This window comes from Haliotis rufescens, unplaced genomic scaffold, assembly GCF_023055435.1.
Source record: "Haliotis rufescens isolate VD_foot unplaced genomic scaffold, xgHalRufe1.0.p SCAF_3, whole genome shotgun sequence".
Classification (NCBI taxonomy): Eukaryota; Metazoa; Mollusca; class Gastropoda; order Lepetellida; family Haliotidae; genus Haliotis; species Haliotis rufescens.
Window position 1 is genome coordinate 8083123 of NW_025964001.1, and position 19563 is coordinate 8102685.

The window sequence follows — 19563 nt, forward strand, 5'->3', positions numbered from 1 at the left end:
AAATGTATCATACACCAAGCGCTTGGAGAAAAACAGTATCTTCTATACGCATAAAATACAATTATAACTTTAACTACTAACCTTTATATAAGTATTATCCTTTCTCTCAGTCCAGTGCAGGGTGAAAACAAAGGAGTTTGAAAGCGGGACAAAGAGATTTAAAGCTAGCCAATATAGAGGACGCCTGGGCTTACACTCTGATTGCCCACCAAGAAGTTGACCGACCCACTAAGTAAAACATGACATTAGGATAGGGCTTTAATGCTGATACTTGGCTTACGACTACATAAGTTTGCAGCCTGAAATGAGAAATACAAGAAATAATTGCCTAGATAAGATGAAGTAGGGTGTTTTGAACTTGTCAAAGATCACTTGTCAGAATAATACTGAGCATCAATGAAGTGAGGTACTCTGCTCTGGACTTCCAATCAGGTTTGGGGACAGCTGCTGACATCACATATTCACCACTGGTCATCCACTGTGGTTTAGTCCTGGAGCGACTGGATGTCCTGGGTCATGGTACTGGTGGTGTGACCAATCTCTCTTGAGGTACACTAACATCTTGTGTTATCCCTGGTTCTGAAGGTAAATTCAGAACTTCAGATGTTTCGTCCTCCTGTGATGTCTGCTGTGTCAGGTGTATCATTGTTGGAACTATCCACCACTGAAGATGCCACCACATCCTGCTCCAAATCCGGAGCAACTACCTCTGACCGGTCCTCTGCATCTTCGTCACCCACAGCAGTACTGTCTATATCTACCTCTACCCCAGCTGGCATCTGCAGCTGAAACTGTTCAGATGAAAAGATGGGGACAAGTACAAAGTCATCATCTTCACTCTCTGCGGTGGTGTTTTGATCATTATTGGTTGATGCTGTCTCTCTCTTAGTAGGTTGCAGACGTGGGCTAGACCTCCTTTTCCGTGGTTTGGGTACAGGAACTGATATTTCTTGTCTAGGAAGAGAACCAATGGGCAGCAACAGATTCCTATGAAGAATCTTCTTCCTGCCCCCTCCGTTTTCTTTTTCAACAACATACACTGGTATAGAAGATTTGGTTGGCTTGTGACAATCTAGATGTCATCTTCCCACTTGTCATCTGGTTTGTGACGACCATCATCACCAACATCTAATACAGCTCCTCTTGCTCTCTGATAGTAGTAGGATTTTTGCTGGGCAAGAGACTGTTTGGCTTGTCTAGTAGCTATCTTATAGCTTTCCTAAAAGGTCTTGGTATACTTGAGAATTGATCTCGTGGTGACATGTCTAGTCAAAAGGCCAGACCTATAGGAAGTCTGGGGTGACGACCGAACATAACACGTACTAGTGGTGCAACATGGGTCTTCCAATCCTTCTTGGCTTCAGGTTCAAGTGTTCCAAGCATATTGCACAATGTCCTATTAAACCTCTCGCACATTCCATTAGCCATGCGATGATAAGGTGTTGTGGAGGACTTTAGAAGCTGACAGAGCTAAGTCATCACCTTGCCCACAAAGTTAGCTTCCTTATCCGAAGGAATCCTTTTGGGCAAACCATAGTGGACTACAAAGTTGTTGAAAAACAGCTCTGCTGTGGTTCTTGCCGAAATGTTCTTTGATGGATATGCCTGTGCATAACGAGTAAAATAATCAGTTATCACAAGAACATATGGCTGACTACCTGTAGAGGGTTCCAATGTCAAAACATCCATGCAAACTAGTTCAAGTGGCTGAGATGTTGTGATACTAACCAGAGGTGCACGAACTGAGGTGGAGGACTTGTGCTTCATGCATCTGCCACTAGATTCTATGTGAACCTCAACATCCTTGGTCATACCAGGCCAGTAAAACCTTTCCTTGAGGAGAGAATCAGTCCTGTCTCTGCCTGGGTGTCCAATATTTTCGTGAAGACCTAGTAAAGCTGCTGCTCGACACCATAAAGGGAGAACAAGTCACTTTTGTTCAGTCCCATCCTGTTGGACAACACGGTAGAGAACATCCTTGTGGATTCTGAAGTGGTCATAGTTCTTAAACAATATTGTCATCTCTGAGTTCCCTATATATGACCTTCTGTCAGGCTTGATCCTGTTCTCCAGTCCCTCAATGATGGTTGCAAGACAAGGGTCTCTAGCTTGCGCACGTCTCCAATCACTGGCATTCATGTTACACTGATCCTCGTCAACATTGATTTCCTTCTCTCCTGTTACATCTGTGGACATACAGAGACTTACTACCAAGCTGTTTACATTGATCATTCCACAGATAGCACGAATTGAATCTGCTGTGATTGATCAACCTCGGTAGTGTCTTCTTTAGTAGGCTGCCGGGCCAGAGTGTCTACATCCACGTTCTCTTTTCCTGGTCATGGAAAGTGTTGTGGTGTCTCTATTAGTATTAGTAATTAATTATAAAAAATGACACAAAAAAGGGAAGTCCCAATGAGAGTCCCGACCCCTAAGTCTGTCTGTTCTAAAACCTGCACTTTCCTCTTGCTTGAACCAGTAATTCTGTATCGTTCGCTTCTCACTACAAGTTAATATTGAACAGAGATTACAGAGCTTAAAGTTTACAAAATACTTATTCTGTTGTAATATGTGCTGCATAACGTTCGCTTCAGGAGGAAAACTCAATATACACGCACAGGTGAAAAAAATACGCGTGTCGCGTTAACGTGGGGTCAAAAACAAAAGTACTCAAGAAAATGTAAAATATGTTATTACACTAACCACATACCGACTTAGTATAAAAAGGTCCCCTTATAGGTGCAAGAACTGCTTTACAATGCCTAAAATTGTTTTTTTCAAGATGGCTGATACTCGCAGGTCGTGCGATTGAATAATAAAAAAAATACTTTTATTTTTCAATATAATCTTCATTCACCTCAATACGCTTATTCGACCCGTAAAGATTCCGAGGTAGAATAGGTCTTCAGCAACCCATGCTTGTCGTAAAAGGGGACTAACGGGATCGGGTGGTCAGGCTCGCTGACTTGGTTGATGCATGTCATCGATCCCAAAGGCGTGGATCGATGCTCATGATTTCAATCACTGGATTGTCTTGTCCAGACTCGATTATTTACAGACCGCCGTCATATAGCTGGAATATTGTTGAGTGCGGCGTTAAACAACCAACCAACCAATACGCTTATTCCATTTTCACAGGAAATAGTCACTGGGTGCTAAGTCTGGGCTGTGGGGTGGGTGATTTAACCTGTACAACCTGTAATTAGCCCCCAGTGACTATTTCCTGTTCCGGCAAATGAAATCTTCCCTACGTGGAAGAGGCTTCCATGATGACGAGGTCATAAAGGCTGCCACTGAGGCGTGGTTAGAGGGCCAATCTGCGGATTTCTATAAAAGTGGTATTAAAAGCTTGAAGGACAAATGGAATAAGTGTATTGAGGTGAATGGAGATTATATTGAAAAATAAAAGTGCAAAAGATATATTTCGCAATAATATTAAAACAAACTGCTAAAATTGGTAAAAAAAATTATTTCTATGTGGATATAAGGAAATAAGGTATCGGTTGCAGTTTTGATAGCCATTAAGTCAAGTTGAACAGTCTGTGGTAGTGAACATATCTCCATGTCAACGGAGACATATAACAAGAACAAATGTGTGAATTTCTTAATTCCTTTATTAGGACAAACTTCTGACCAAAATAAGAAGATATACACTGTATACTAAAGAAAATAATCAAAATATTACCTTATACATGCAAAATCTCTTAAGCAAATAGAAATGTACAATGAGAAAAACAAGCCATTACATTACAACATACATAGTACTCTACATGGATAGTAAATAGAACTCAGTTAATAAAGAAACATAATAATAATAGTAACTTACACGTAGAGATAAAAACAGCTTGAATAGTCTAAATTAGGGGTGGGGATATGTTGCCTTCGCAAATCGTATTCCACTTTTAAGAGTGGTTATCTAGATCGATGTGCGGTTTAGTCATGGACACACACAACTTCTGTACTGTGTAGAACGAAACAAAACACATGTTCCATTTAAACTAACCTGACCGCCACAATATTTATATATGTACATGTATTCTGATCTTAAATCATTCCATGGGGATTGTAGGTTTGAACACGTCCCAAGTATAAGCTCCTCTACAAAATGGATCAGCTGGTTGGGCTCTGTGAGGCAGACTATTGAGGTTTGAACACGTCCCAAGTAAGCTCCTCTACAAAATGGATCAGCTGGTTGTGCTCTGTGATCCGAGTTTCAAAGTACCCGACTGCATGGGACTTTGCTCCTGACATGAAGCACAAGTCGGACTCCATTACTTACAGGTTGCCACGATATATCCTAGCCTTGAACTCTCACACATGACTTAACTCAAACCATAGACTGATCATCAAAATATCAGATGGTAATCGTCAGCATGGTAATAGTCCGATTTATCAGCAGAAAAAAAGGTCACCAGAACACCTTTTTCTAATTGCAGCATTTAAACTTTATTGATGGAATGGTGATTTCCTGATCAATAGTTTAGTCTTATATTAGCGGTCTGTGTTGTGCGTAACTAGAAAAAAAGGCCAACTAGGAGGCAGACTATTGAAGTCTGACAGAATAAAGAGATTGCTTTTCATGGCGGATGCAAATCAAAGAGCAAGGATAACATGATTCAGATTTCAGTCACCCTACTATAAACCTCACGGATCAATCACGCTGAGACTGTTGTTCCTTGGGGTGTAAGCTTACACTTAACATTGATGAATGTGGCATCAAATACTTCCGTTATCCAACTGGTGCCCCGGTGAATATTCACGACATCATGCCAGATAACATGAGTAATCTGATCCTCTTTCCTAAAAGAGTGAGTTGAGTTTACCTTGCTGTCAACTGAACAGCTGCTACAATTGCCCATGGCCATCAGAAATTGCACTGGACCTGCTGTTTTAACATCGGTGGCCTGTTCAGCCAGTCAATAGCCTACATTTATACACATAATTGTTAGTAATAGTTTAACTATATGCCAAATAGCAGTGAAATACAGATATGACGTCACTATTGTAGATTATCTGTAACGAACAGTTTACCGACCTAATTCTGTAATCTAAATTTAAAGCTAATGCATTTATTCTAAGCAAGTGAATTGCGAATATACGGGATATTCAAAGGCAGCATGGATATCGAAGAATGAAGTTAAAGATGTATTATGAATGTAATGAAAGAAATGTCCATGCAGCACATTTGTTTTGTATTTATTTTCATATATGTAGAACTTTCCGGCTGTATTTAAATACGCAGTTTCAACAGTGCAAAATAATATTCGTTTACATAGTAATTTTTCAGTTTCTTTTGGGGTTTCCAAAAACCAGCAGCTTGGCTAGCATAGTGTTTATTCTCACAAATGCAGTGATACAGCAATATCACCTATCACCAGATTTCACTCTAACCGACATCTGCTCAATTGCGTTGCTGTAAATAATAAACATGCTTATATGGGGGTCGGAGACTAGATAATCTTCAGGCCAGGCAGCAACAAATACATGTCTACAGCTTTATAAATCTAAGGCAACACAAAGGTCTCTTTCCTGGTTTATAAGACCTTTTGTCAAAGAAAAGATCTCCGGTAACTTGTTCGGTCAACATCATCGTCAAGTAAGTTATCATTATGATGTCTTGGATAACTGTACAGATATAAGCATGATAAGCAGGCTCACAAATGTGATGGTAATTGAAATGTTGATAGAATGATTAAGAGTTGATATTATTCTCTTAGCTCCGGCATTAGGAAAAGGTCTGTTAATAAACTCAACATGCTGCTCGAGGAATTGTGCATGTCAGCCCGGTTTGTTGACATCACAGTCGGAAGTATTCCAGCTATATCCTTGCAGTCTATAAACAAACCAGTGCTTCCGATCACCAGGATGCAACAACAGCCAAACTACAAAGGATTGCAAGTTTCAGTCAAGTTGCCACTTGTGACCATCTATACGGTGGTGGTGACAATTTCTAACCCTTGTCCACACAGAGTACTTAGTTCTAGATCATAAAGACATTCAGTTATGTAGAAGATATATTTTGATTCCACATTTCAAGGATAGGATTCAGTCACAACCTCTCCTTGCTGTTGGTAAGAGCTTATTTGTTTTCCAATAGAATTGAAGGATACTTAGTTTGTGAAGTTGTGTGTCTGTGACCAACCGTAATATTAAGACCCTGCAGCCTGAATAGCTCCGGCATATATCTTGTACTTTTCATCTCCAACAACATATTTTCAGACCTTATTATAGTTCTTGTTAGAAACCATCATTCAATGTACTTTCCATGAGCATTTACAAAGGCAACATAGCCCCATGTCAAGTCATCACTTAATTACATACATGAAAAGATATTTAACTGACTAAGGACAAGGTTTTTTTTTTTTTTTTTTTTTTAAGTTTGTTTTTTTAAATTTGTTTTATTTTTTTAAATATATTTTTCATGTCTGTATGCTTTGTATTATATTACTCATTCAACATTTTCCTTTTTTGTCTACACATTGAGTGACTGAGAGTGAGTTTGGTTTAACACAGATTTTAACAGGATTCCAATTATATCACAACATGTCAGGAGGAAAGCCTGATGTGATGCAGGTCTCGGATATTAACCCTTTTGATGGAACCCACGGACATGGGAATGGTGCTGACCAACCTAGAAACATAATTGGGGTGAACCCACAAGGTTTCTGGTGTGCTCAAAGGATGCAACACTGCAAAAAGAACTGCAGCACCTTACACAACTTGGGTACCTGTGCCCCTCTGTCTATAAAGAAACATTTGTTGAGTAGTATATTATTGTCCCATGTCATTTGACTTGGAAGAAGACATTTTCAGGTTTGTGTGTGTGTGTGTGTGTGTGTGTGTGTGTGTGTGTGTGTGTGTGTGTGTGTGTGTGTGCGTTTTATTTTTACTCTTTTATTCTTTTTATACTTTTTTTGGCATTTTCTTTTGTCCTTAAATTGTCAGTTGTCACTGTTTATCTTAAGGATGACTTAACAGTGGGCAAGTAGAGAATGGACTGTACATTACAGTTATAATGCCAAGCACTACCGGGACTGCACGTATTTAACACATAAAACGTTTTTAAGCCCATGGGCTAAAATTAAATTTGTAACTTACGTGATCTCCCTTTCCGGATATTCCTCAACAGGTGTTGTGGCAGGCCTATGTATGGCTAATTTGCACCAATTTTGCACCTTAAGCGCTGTTAGAGGTTTCCACATATACAAGACGCATTTGACATCGAGTGTCTAAGCTGTCTTTACAATTTTGAACTTTTTGAATTTGAAAAAGAAAATCATTTTTTTTATGTTAAAGTGTTGTTTCATTCCAGTTGTGAGTATTGTTTCATTAAACTTGAGATATTCATTTTTCGTAGCGTGGTTTTGTCCATTTTGCGAATTTAAGCCCTGGGCTTAAATTTGGATAAAATGTTACCTTATTAAAATAGGCAAAATCCGTAATTAAGCCCAGGGCTAAAATACGTGCAGTCCCGGTATTAGTTCAACTCATGATGATCTCTATCTACAAACTTGTAGAAAGAGATCATCAAACAAAGACAATGACATACTCACCATGCTCACAGCAATAAAAGTATGTCATTATCTTTGATAGCCTCCCACAATGTCAACTTTGATCATTAGTGGGAGGCATGGGATGCTCCCTAACAGCAGAGGACTAGGGCTGCTGTCAGGGAGCATCCCCCCCCCACACCCCTACCCGCCCGCCCACCCAATGTTTAGACTATTCTGAGATTAGCTGTTTCGACAGCAATCTTGATGAAGATTGTGTCATCTTTCAAGTAGTTGTTTGTCGGGTTCTCCAGGACAGAGTGGCTGACAAACAGAGGACATCCAGAAGCGATGTTCATCTCGGTCTGCGGCTTCCTGAAGCTGCTGCTGCTGGGATCTGGGTGGAAATGATCACTCAGATGACGCCGCTCTACTCCTTGGTCCAGCAGGTAGAGGGTGACCTTCTGCTGGAACGGCCAGGGCAGGAGAGAGTCATACTCTCCACGCATGATGACAAAGAACAACGACACGTGGGTTGTCTTGCCCATGCCGTCACCATTCAGGTAGACCCGAGCGCACATCTTGTATCCATACTTGCTTGTGTAGAAAGGCTGGCTGTAGAGAGACAAGGTTCTCCCGCTTACAGCTTCCTGCTTGCGACGTGTGTAGTCTCGGATCTTCCACAGCAGAACGCCATCATAGCTGGCAGTTTCCAAAATTTGAAATCTCAGATCCATTTCAGCAATTCGCACATCATGGATACCAATTTGTCTGTCATGCGCAGCAAGCTGGGTGGTGAAGGCATCTACAATGAGTAATGTCAAAAAGTGAAAAGTTACTCTAAAACATAATACATTCATAATAAAAATACATTAAAAACAAGTATTTGTCACAGAGTGACGAAATATCCCCCGCCATATACACCATAGTACCAAATATGAAGACAATCCAGCGATTAGTTCTTGAGATATTGTGGCAACACCGTTTTCCAACTCCAAAAACAGATTTGCCTGCTGTGACCTTGAAAATGGGGTCAAGGTCACCAAATCTGACAGGTGTATGCAGTGTCTGTATATACACTATAGTTCCAAATATGAAGACAATCCAGCGATTAGTTCTTGAGATATCGCGGCAACACCGTTTTCTAACTCCAAAAGCAGATTTGCCTGCTGTGACCTTGAAAATGGGGTCAAGGTCACCAAAACCGACTGGTGTCTGCGGTGTCTGTATATACACCATAGTTCCAAATATGAAGACAATCGAGAGGTTTAGTTCTTGAGATATCGCGGCAACACCGTTTTCCAACTCTAAAAGCAGATTTGCCTGCTGTGACCTTGAAAATGGGATCAAGGTCACCAAAACCGACTGGTGTCTGCGGAGTCTGTATATACACCATAGTTCCAAATATGAAGACAATCCAGTGTTTAGTTCTTGAGATATCGCGGCAACACCGTTTTCCAACTCTAAAAGCAGATTTGTCTGCTGTGACCTTGAAAATGGGATCAAGGTCACCAAAACCGACTGGTGTCTGCGGAGTCTGTATATACACCATAGTTCCAAATATGAAGACAATCCAGTGTTTAGTTCTTGAGATATCGCGGCAACACCGTTTTCCAACTCTAAAAGCAGATTTGTCTGCTGTGACCTTGAAAATGGGATCAAGGTCACCAAAACCGACTGGTGTCTGCGGAGTCTGTATATACACCATAGTTCCAAATATGAAGACAATCCAGTGTTTAGTTCTTGAGATATCGCGGCAACACCGTTTTCCAACTCTAAAAGCAGATTTGTCTGCTGTGACCTTGAAAATGGGATCAAGGTCACCAAAACCGACTGGTGTCTGCGGAGTCTGTATATACACCATAGTTCCAAATATGAAGACAATCCAGTGTTTAGTTCTTGAGATATCGCGGCAACAAACAGGTGGGACGTACGGACGGACGTACGGACGGACGGATGGACGTACGTACGGACGGTTGGAATACTATATCCCCCGCTTCGCGCTTTCGCGCGGCGGGGGATAATAATTTAGATGACACAATTATGTTGTGTCAAGTACTTTGTCTTCAAACAACCCATTTTGAGCATTATAGATTTCACTCATTCAGTGCTCAGAATGTTTCACTTTGAAAACAAATGTAAGATGAACTCTGGTTTCTCTTCATGAATGACAAATGTAAACAGTTCATTATGATTATGTGATACAGCTAAATACAGTAAGTACAATAAAGCTATCTGTGACATTGTGTGAAATGTGCAAAACATGAAAAAGTATGGTCATTCCAAGTACCAGCACTTCTCCCATTCTCGCAATGCAATGAGTAAGTAGGCTTGGTTTTACGCCGCTTTTAGCAATATTCCAGCAATATCACGGCAGAGGACACCAGAAATGGACTTTACACATTGTACCCATGTGGGGAATCGAGCCCAGGTTTCAGCATGATGAGCAACCACTTGACCACTAGGCTACCCCACCACCCTTCTCATAATACAACTGAAAGAGAAGAAGCATAATAGTTAAGCATGCATTACCATGATTATAGAATTAATACAGTCAGCTCAAGGACCATATTTTGCACAAAGATTTATTTTGTCAAAAATGGATTTTCTTTTCAAATCGAGTCAGCAGGTGGTAATTTTATTAAAATGGTTCACATTTCTGTCAGTTCTTAAATGACTTTCTGAGGACTTCTATCCATGATCAATCAGCTGGTCCTGTGGGAAATAATTTAAAAGAGTTTAAAGAATAGCCATTGTACAAAAAGATTTGTGAGGTTAACTCCCTTTCACACATTCATAAACAAGTAGGTTGAAAGATATAATAATTATTGAATTTGTGACATTATTAAGTTGACATTTTGAGAGATCAAAAGATTTTTTGTTGTTGGATGACTCGAATCATGCCCCATTCGTTTGGATTAAGATGGTACACTACAAAGGAAACATCAATATATGATCATGAAGAATAGAAACCTTGATGTTGTTAGTCTTAATTGATATTCAATCTCTGCCATAACTGAATTCTTGATGAAAGTTAGATCATTCAAGAAATTCATTAATCACTTTGGATATGCCCAACAATCCATGAAACCAAGGTGTATTGGGTTCGGTCACCAGTCAAGACGAACAATAGGGTCTAGAGGCAGTCTCATTGTTATAGCGCTGGCCAATCATGCAAAAAAAACAGATTCTTGTGTAGGCCTGTTATTGGTTAAACCATCAAAATACTGCTTGAATATAGATAAGTGACCAAAATGATGCCCAATTACCTATTTTGACTTGACTACATGTTCCCGTGTTCATGTGAAGAATTTACTTGCCTTTGCATGTGTTTGTGACAGGTGCCACCTTTGGGACAGGATACAATCACCTTTTCAGGAACACCTGGTATCATCACTATCTGATGGAGATTCATAGACACAAGTTGAAGATATATTGGAATTGTACAATGGTGTTTTCTTTCAGAATATTTCTCACAATTATGGCAAGTGTTTTGTCACTTTTAATTATTGAGATAATGACCTAACCGGCACATGCAAAGACTTCTATGTTACAATTTGATAAATTCTGGTCCACTTTGTGATTTTTCAAACATATGTGTCCCACATGTATCACTTAAAGGCTTGCAGAAGTCGAAGAATGAAAAGCGTGAAGACCACAAGTGTTTCATTTTTGGGTTCATCACATTATAACCTCAGATGTTATCCACAATCAAATGTATGCTTTATTTTGTGCTGAAATGACCAAGCAGATCTTTCACTGTAATTAATGTATATCTTAATGTACCATAACATCAACTTGTAGCAATATATAAAGAATATTATGTCAGGGGATAACGAGAATGAGCTTCACACATTGTTGAACCAATTGTACAATCAAACCCAGAATATTAAATATTCATAACTTTATTGATTCAAACAAACTTTCCCTGAAAGAAGACATTAAAGTGTTAATTAATATGAAGTCTTAAGAATACTGATGTTACACACAATGTTCTTGAGCAGAGCTGGAACAACCCAATGAGTCTTTGAGGATGGTTACAATATTTCTAGTAAAAAAAAAAGTTCCACTGGATTTTTTCTTTTTACTAGAAAAAGAATTGTGTGAATTGTTTCATAGGGCAGTCTTCCTGCTATCATCAATGGTCACAGAATAGAGTTGTACACAGGTTCACTGTTTAACAGGCTACTAACTTGCTATCATCGATGATCACAGAATAGAGTTGTACACAGGTTCACTGTTTAACAGGCTACTAACTTGCTATCATCGATGATCACAGAATAGAGTTGTATGCAGGTTCACTGTTCAACAGGCTATTAACCTGCTGTCATCAATGATCACAGGACAGAGTTGTATGCAGATTCACTGTTCAACAGGCTATTAACCTGCTGTCATCAATGATCACAGAATAGAGTTGTATGCAGGTTCACTGTTTAACAGGCTATTAACCTGCTATCATCGATGATCACAGAATAGAGTTGTATGCAGGTTCACTGTTTAACAGGCTATTAACATGCTGTCATCAATGATCACAGAACAGAGTTGTATGGAGGTTCACTGTTTAACAGGCTACTAACCTGCTATCATCAATGATCACAGAATAGAGTTGTATGCAGGTTCACTGTTTAACAGGCTACTAACCTGCTATCATCAATGATCACAGAAAAGAGTTGTATGCAGGTTCACTGTTTAACAGGCTATTTACATGCTGTCATCAATGATCATGGAATAGAGTTGTATGCAGGTTCACTGTTCAACAGGCTACTAACCTGCTATCATCAATGATCACAGAATAGAGTTGTATGCAGGTTCACTGTTTAACAGGCTATTAACCTGCTGTCATCAATGAGCACAGAATAGAGTTGTATGCAGGTTCACTGTTTAACAGGCTATTAACCTGCTGTCATCAATGATCACAGAATAGAGTTGTATGCAGGTTCACTGTTTAACAGGCTATTAACCTGCTGTCATCAATGATCACAGTACAGAGTTGTATGCAGGTTCACTGTTTAACAGGCTATTAACCTGCTGTCATCAATGATCACAGAACAGAGTTGTATGCAGGTTCACTGTTTAACAGGCTACTAACCTGCTGTCATCAATGATCACAGAACAGAGTTGTATGCAGGTTCACTGTTTAACAGGCTATTAACCTGCTGTCATCAATGATCACAGAACAGAGTTGTATGCAGGTTCACTGTTTAACAGGCTATTAACCTGCTGTCATCAATGATCACAGAACAGAGTTGTATGCAGGTTCACTGTTTAACAGGGTATTAACCTGCTGTCATCAATGATCACAGAATAGAGTTGTATGCAGGTTCACTGTTTAACAGGCTATTAACCTGCTATCATCAATGATCACAGAATAGAGTTGTATGCAGGTTCACTGTTTAACAGGCTATTAACCTGCTGTCATCAATGATCACAGAACAGAGTTGTATGCAGGTTCACTGTTTAACAGGCTATTAACCTGCTGTCATCAATGATCACAGAACAGAGTTGTATGCAGGTTCACTGTTTAACAGGGTATTAACCTGCTGTCATCAATGATCACAGAATAGAGTTGTATGCAGGTTCACTGTTTAACAGGCTATTAACCTGCTATCATCAATGATCACAGAATAGAGTTGTATGCAGGTTCACTGTTTAACAGGCTATTAACCTGCTGTCATCAATGATCACAGAATAGAGTTGTATGCAGGTTCACTGTTTAACAGGCTATTAACCTGCTGTCATCAATGATCACAGAACAGAGTTGTATGCAGGTTCACTGTTTAACAGGCTATTAACCTGCTGTCATCAATGATCACAGAACAGAGTTGTATGCAGGTTCACTGTTAAACAGGGTATTAACCTGCTGTCATCAATGATCACAGAATAGAGTTGTATGCAGGTTCACTGTTTAACAGGCTATTAACCTGCTGTCATCAATGATCACAGAACAGAGTTGTATGCAGGTTCACTGTTTAACAGGCTATTAACCTGCTGTCATCAATGATCACAGAACAGAGTTGTATGCAGGTTCACTGTTAAACTGGGTATTAACCTGCTGTCATCAATGATCACAGAATAGAGTTGTATGCAGGTTCACTGTTTAACAGGCTATTAACCTGCTATCATCAATGATCAGAGAATAGAGTTGTATGCAGGTTCACTGTTTAACAGGCTATTAACCTGCTGTCATCAATGATCACAGAATAGAGTTGTATGCAGGTTCACTGTTTAACAGGCTATTAACCTGCTGTCATCAATGATCACAGAACAGAGTTGTATGCAGGTTCACTGTTTAACAGGCTATTAACCTGCTGTCATCAATGATCACAGAACAGAGTTGTATGCAGGTTCACTGTTTAACAGGCTATTAACCTGCTGTCATCAATGATCACAGAACAGAGTTGTATGCAGGTTCACTGTTTAACAGGCTATTAACCTGCTGTCATCAATGATCACAGAATAGAGTTGTATGCAGGTTCACTGTTTAACAGGCTATTAACCTGCTGTCATCAATGATCACAGAACAGAGTTGTATGCAGGTTCACAGTTTAACAGGCTACAAACCTGCTGTCATCAATGATCACAGAACAGAGTTGTATGCAGGTTCACTGTTTAACAGGCTATTAACCTGCTGTCATCAATGATCACAGAACAGAGTTGTATGCAGGTTCACTGTTTAACAGGCTATTAACCTGCTGTCATCAATGATCACAGAACAGAGTTGTATGCAGGCTCACTGTTTAACAGGGTATTAACCTGATATCATCAATGATCACAGAATAGAGTTGTATGCAGGTTCACTGTTTAACAGGCTATTAACCTGCTATCATCAATGATCACAGAATAGAGTTGTATGCAGGTTCACTGTTTAACAGGCTATTAACCTGCTGTCATCAATGATCACAGAATAGAGTTGTATGCAGGTTCACTGTTTAACAGGCTATTAACCTGCTGTCATCAATGATCACAGAACAGAGTTGTATGCAGGTTCACTGTTTAACAGGCTATTAACCTGCTGTCATCAATGATCACAGAACAGAGTTGTATGCAGGTTCACTGTTTAACAGGCTATTAACCTGCTGTCATCAATGATCACAGAACAGAGTTGTATGCAGGTTCACTGTTTAACAGGCTATTAACCTGCTGTCATCAATGATCACAGAATAGAGTTGTATGCAGGTTCACTGTTTAACAGGCTACTAACCTGCTGTCATCAATGATCACAGAACAGAGTTGTATGCAGGTTCACTGTTTAACAGGCTATTAACCTGCTGTCATCAATGATCACAGAACAGAGTTGTATGCAGGTTCACTGTTTAACAGGCTATTAACCTGCTGTCATCAATGATCACAGAACAGAGTTGTATGCAGGTTCACTGTTTAACAGGGTATTAACCTGCTGTCATCAATGATCACAGAATAGAGTTGTATGCAGGTTCACTGTTTAACAGGCTATTAACCTGCTATCATCAATGATCACAGAATAGAGTTGTATGCAGGTTCACTGTTTAACAGGCTATTAACCTGCTGTCATCAATGATCACAGAATAGAGTTGTATGCAGGTTCACTGTTTAACAGGCTATTAACCTGCTGTCATCAATGATCACAGAACAGAGTTGTATGCAGGTTCACTGTTTAACAGGCTATTAACCTGCTGTCATCAATGATCACAGAACAGAGTTGTATGCAGGTTCACTGTTTAACAGGCTATTAACCTGCTGTCATCAATGATCACAGAACAGAGTTGTATGCAGGTTCACTGTTTAACAGGCTATTAACCTGCTGTCATCAATGATCACAGAACAGAGTTGTATGCAGGTTCACTGTTTAACAGGCTATTAACCTGCTGTCATCAATGATCACAGAATAGAGTTGTATGCAGGTTCACTGTTTAACAGGCTATTAACCTGCTGTCATCAATGATCACAGTACAGAGTTGTATGCAGGTTCACTGTTTAACAGGCTATTAACCTGCTGTCATCAATGATCACAGAACAGAGTTGTATGCAGGTTCACTGTTTAACAGGCTACTAACCTGCTGTCATCAATGATCACAGAACAGAGTTGTATGCAGGTTCACTGTTTAACAGGCTATTAACCTGCTGTCATCAATGATCACAGAACAGAGTTGTATGCAGGTTCACTGTTTAACAGGCTATTAACCTGCTGTCATCAATGATCACAGAACAGAGTTGTATGCAGGTTCACTGTTTAACAGGGTATTAACCTGCTGTCATCAATGATCACAGAATAGAGTTGTATGCAGGTTCACTGTTTAACAGGCTATTAACCTGCTATCATCAATGATCACAGAATAGAGTTGTATGCAGGTTCACTGTTTAACAGGGTATTAACCTGCTGTCATCAATGATCACAGAACAGAGTTGTATGCAGGTTCACTGTTTAACAGGCTATTAACCTGCTGTCATCAATGATCACAGAACAGAGTTGTATGCAGGTTCACTGTTTAACAGGGTATTAACCTGCTGTCATCAATGATCACAGAATAGAGTTGTATGCAGGTTCACTGTTTAACAGGCTATTAACCTGCTATCATCAATGATCACAGAATAGAGTTGTATGCAGGTTCACTGTTTAACAGGCTATTAACCTGCTGTCATCAATGATCACAGAATAGAGTTGTATGCAGGTTCACTGTTTAACAGGCTATTAACCTGCTGTCATCAATGATCACAGAACAGAGTTGTATGCAGGTTCACTGTTTAACAGGCTATTAACCTGCTGTCATCAATGATCACAGAACAGAGTTGTATGCAGGTTCACTGTTTAACAGGCTATTAACCTGCTGTCATCAATGATCACAGAACAGAGTTGTATGCAGGTTCACTGTTTAACAGGCTATTAACCTGCTGTCATCAATGATCACAGAACAGAGTTGTATGCAGGTTCACTGTTAAACAGGGTATTAACCTGCTGTCATCAATGATCACAGAACAGAGTTGTATGCAGGTTCACTGTTTAACAGGCTATTAACCTGCTGTCATCAATGATCACAGAACAGTTGTATGCAGGTTCACTGTTTAACAGGCTATTAACCTGCTGTCATCAATGATCACAGAACAGAGTTGTATGCAGGTTCACTGTTTAACAGGCTATTAACCTGCTGTCATCAATGATCACAGAACAGAGTTGTATGCAGGTTCACTGTTTAACAGGCTATTAACCTGCTGTCATCAATGATCACAGAATAGAGTTGTATGCAGGTTCACTGTTTAACAGGCTATTAACCTGCTGTCATCAATGATCACAGTACAGAGTTGTATGCAGGTTCACTGTTTAACAGGCTATTAACCTGCTGTCATCAATGATCACAGAACAGAGTTGTATGCAGGTTCACTGTTTAACAGGCTACTAACCTGCGGTCATCAATGATCACAGAACAGAGTTGTATGCAGGTTCACTGTTTAACAGGCTATTAACCTGCTGTCATCAATGATCACAGAACAGAGTTGTATGCAGGTTCACTGTTTAACAGGCTATTAACCTGCTGTCATCAATGATCACAGAACAGAGTTGTATGCAGGCTCACTGTTTAACAGGGTATTAACCTGATGTCATCAATGATCACAGAATAGAGTTGTATGCAGGTTCACTGTTTAACAGGCTATTAACCTGCTATCATCAATGATCACAGAATAGAGTTGTATGCAGGTTCACTGTTTAACAGGCTATTAACCTGCTGTCATCAATGATCACAGAATAGAGTTGTATGCAGGTTCACTGTTTAACAGGCTATTAACCTGCTGTCATCAATGATCACAGAACAGAGTTGTATGCAGGTTCACTGTTTAACAAGCTATTAACCTGCTGTCATCAATGATCACAGAACAGAGTTGTATGCAGGTTCACTGTTTAACAGGCTATTAACCTGCTGTCATCAATGATCACAGAACAGAGTTGTATGCAGGTTCACTGTTTAACAGGCTATTAACCTGCTGTCATCAATGATCACAGAATAGAGTTGTATGCAAGTTCACTGTTTAACAGGCTATTAACCTGCTGTCATCAATGATCACAGAATAGAGTTGTATGCAGGTTCACTGTTTAACAGGTTATTAACCTGCTGTCATCAATGATCACAGAACAGAGTTGTATGCAGGTTCACTGTTTAACAGGCTATTAACCTGCTGTCATCAATGATCACAGAATAGAGTTGTATGCAGGTTCACTGTTTAACAGGCTATTAACCTGCTGTCATCAATGATCACAGAATAGAGTTGTATGCAGGTTCACTGTTTAACAGGCTATTAACCTGCTGTCATCAATGATCACAGAATAGAGTTGTATGCAGGTTCACTGTTTAACAGGCTATTAACCTGCTGTCATCAATGATCACAGAATAGAGTTGTATGCAGGTTCACTGTTTAACAGGCTATTAACCTGCTGTCATCAATGATCACAGAATAGAGTTGTATGCAGGTTCACTGTTTAACAGGCTATTAACCTGCTGTCATCAATGATCACAGAACAGAGTTGTATGCAGGTTCACTGTTTAACAAGCTATTAACCTGCTGTCATCAATGATCACAGAATACAGTTGTATGCAGGTTCACTGTTTAACAGGCTATTAACCTGCTGTCATCAATGATCACAGAACAGAGTTGTATGCAGGTTCACTGTTTAACAGGCTATTAACCTGCTGTCATCAATGATCACAGAACAGAGTTGTATGCAGGTTCACTGTTTAACAAGCTATTAACCTGCTGTCATCAATGATCACAGAATAGAGTTGTATGCAGGTTCACAGTTTAACAGGCTACTAACCTGCTATCATCAATGATCACAGAACAGAGTTGTATGCAGGTTCACTGTTTAACAGGCTATTAACCTGCTGTCATCAATGATCACAGAACAGAGTTGTATGCAGGTTCACTGTTTAACAGGCTATTAACCTGCTGTCATCAATGATCACAGAACAGAGTTGTATGCAAATTTAATTTTTAACAGGCTATTAACCTGCTGTCATCAATGATCACAGAACAGAGTTGTATGCAGGTTCACTGTTTAACAGGCTATTAACCTGCTGTCATCAATGATCACAGAATAGAGTTGTATGCAGGTTCACTGTTTAACAGGCTATTAACCTGCTGTCATCAATTATCACAGAATAGAGTTGTATGCAGGTTCACTGTTTAACAGGCTATTAACCTGCTGTCATCAATGATCACAGAATAGAGTTGTATGCAGGTTCACTGTTTAACAGGGTATTAACCTGCTGTCATCAATGATCACAGAATAGAGTTGTATGCAGGTTCACTGTTTAACAGGCTATTAACCTGCTATCATCAATGATCACAGAATAGAGTTGTATGCAGGTTCACTGTTTAACAGGGTATTAACCTGCTGTCATCAATGATCACAGAACAGAGTTGTATGCAGGTTCACTGTTTAACAGGCTATTAACCTGCTGTCATCAATGATCACAGAACAGAGTTGTATGCAGGTTCACTGTTTAACAGGGTATTAACCTGCTGTCATCAATGATCACAGAACAGAGTTGTATGCAGGTTCACTGTTTAACAGGCTATTAACCTGCTGTCATCAATGATCACAGAACAGAGTTGTATGCAGGTTCACTGTTTAACAGGCTATTAACCTGCTGTCATCAATGATCACAGAACAGAGTTGTATGCAGGTTCACTGTTTAACAGGCTATTAACCTGCTGTCATCAATGATCACAGAATAGAGTTGTATGCAGGTTCACTGTTTAACAGGCTATTAACCTGCTGTCATCAATGATCACAGTACAGAGTTGTATGCAGGTTCACTGTTTAACAGGCTATTAACCTGCTGTCATCAATGATCACAGAACAGAGTTGTATGCAGGTTCACTGTTTAACAGGCTACTAACCTGCTGTCATCAATGATCACAGAACAGAGTTGTATGCAGGTTCACTGTTTAACAGGCTATTAACCTGCTGTCATCAATGATCACAGAACAGAGTTGTATGCAGGTTCACTGTTTAACAGGCTATTAACCTGCTGTCATCAATGATCACAGAACAGAGTTGTATGCAGGCTCACTGTTTAACAGGGTATTAACCTGATGTCAT

At 39.7% G+C, this 19563-nt stretch overlaps 1 protein-coding gene and 1 long non-coding RNA gene across 11 annotated transcripts in view; one reads left to right on the plus strand and one right to left on the minus strand.

Moving 5' to 3' along the window:
* LOC124127398 overlaps positions 1-19563 on the plus strand; it is a 119247-nt gene that overhangs the window by 60211 nt on the left and 39473 nt on the right. The window lies entirely within an intron of this gene.
* Positions 7716-19563, minus strand: part of LOC124127397 (TNF receptor-associated factor 3-like) — a 132722-nt gene continuing 120874 nt past the window's right edge. For all 9 annotated transcript variants that reach the window (XM_048403652.1, XM_048403650.1, XM_048403651.1 and 6 more), the window contains one exon: positions 7716-8295. In XM_048403652.1, the coding sequence (XP_048259609.1) occupies positions 7718-8295 (578 nt within the window). In that variant the 3' untranslated portion in view covers positions 7716-7717. The remainder of the gene's footprint in view (positions 8296-19563) is intronic.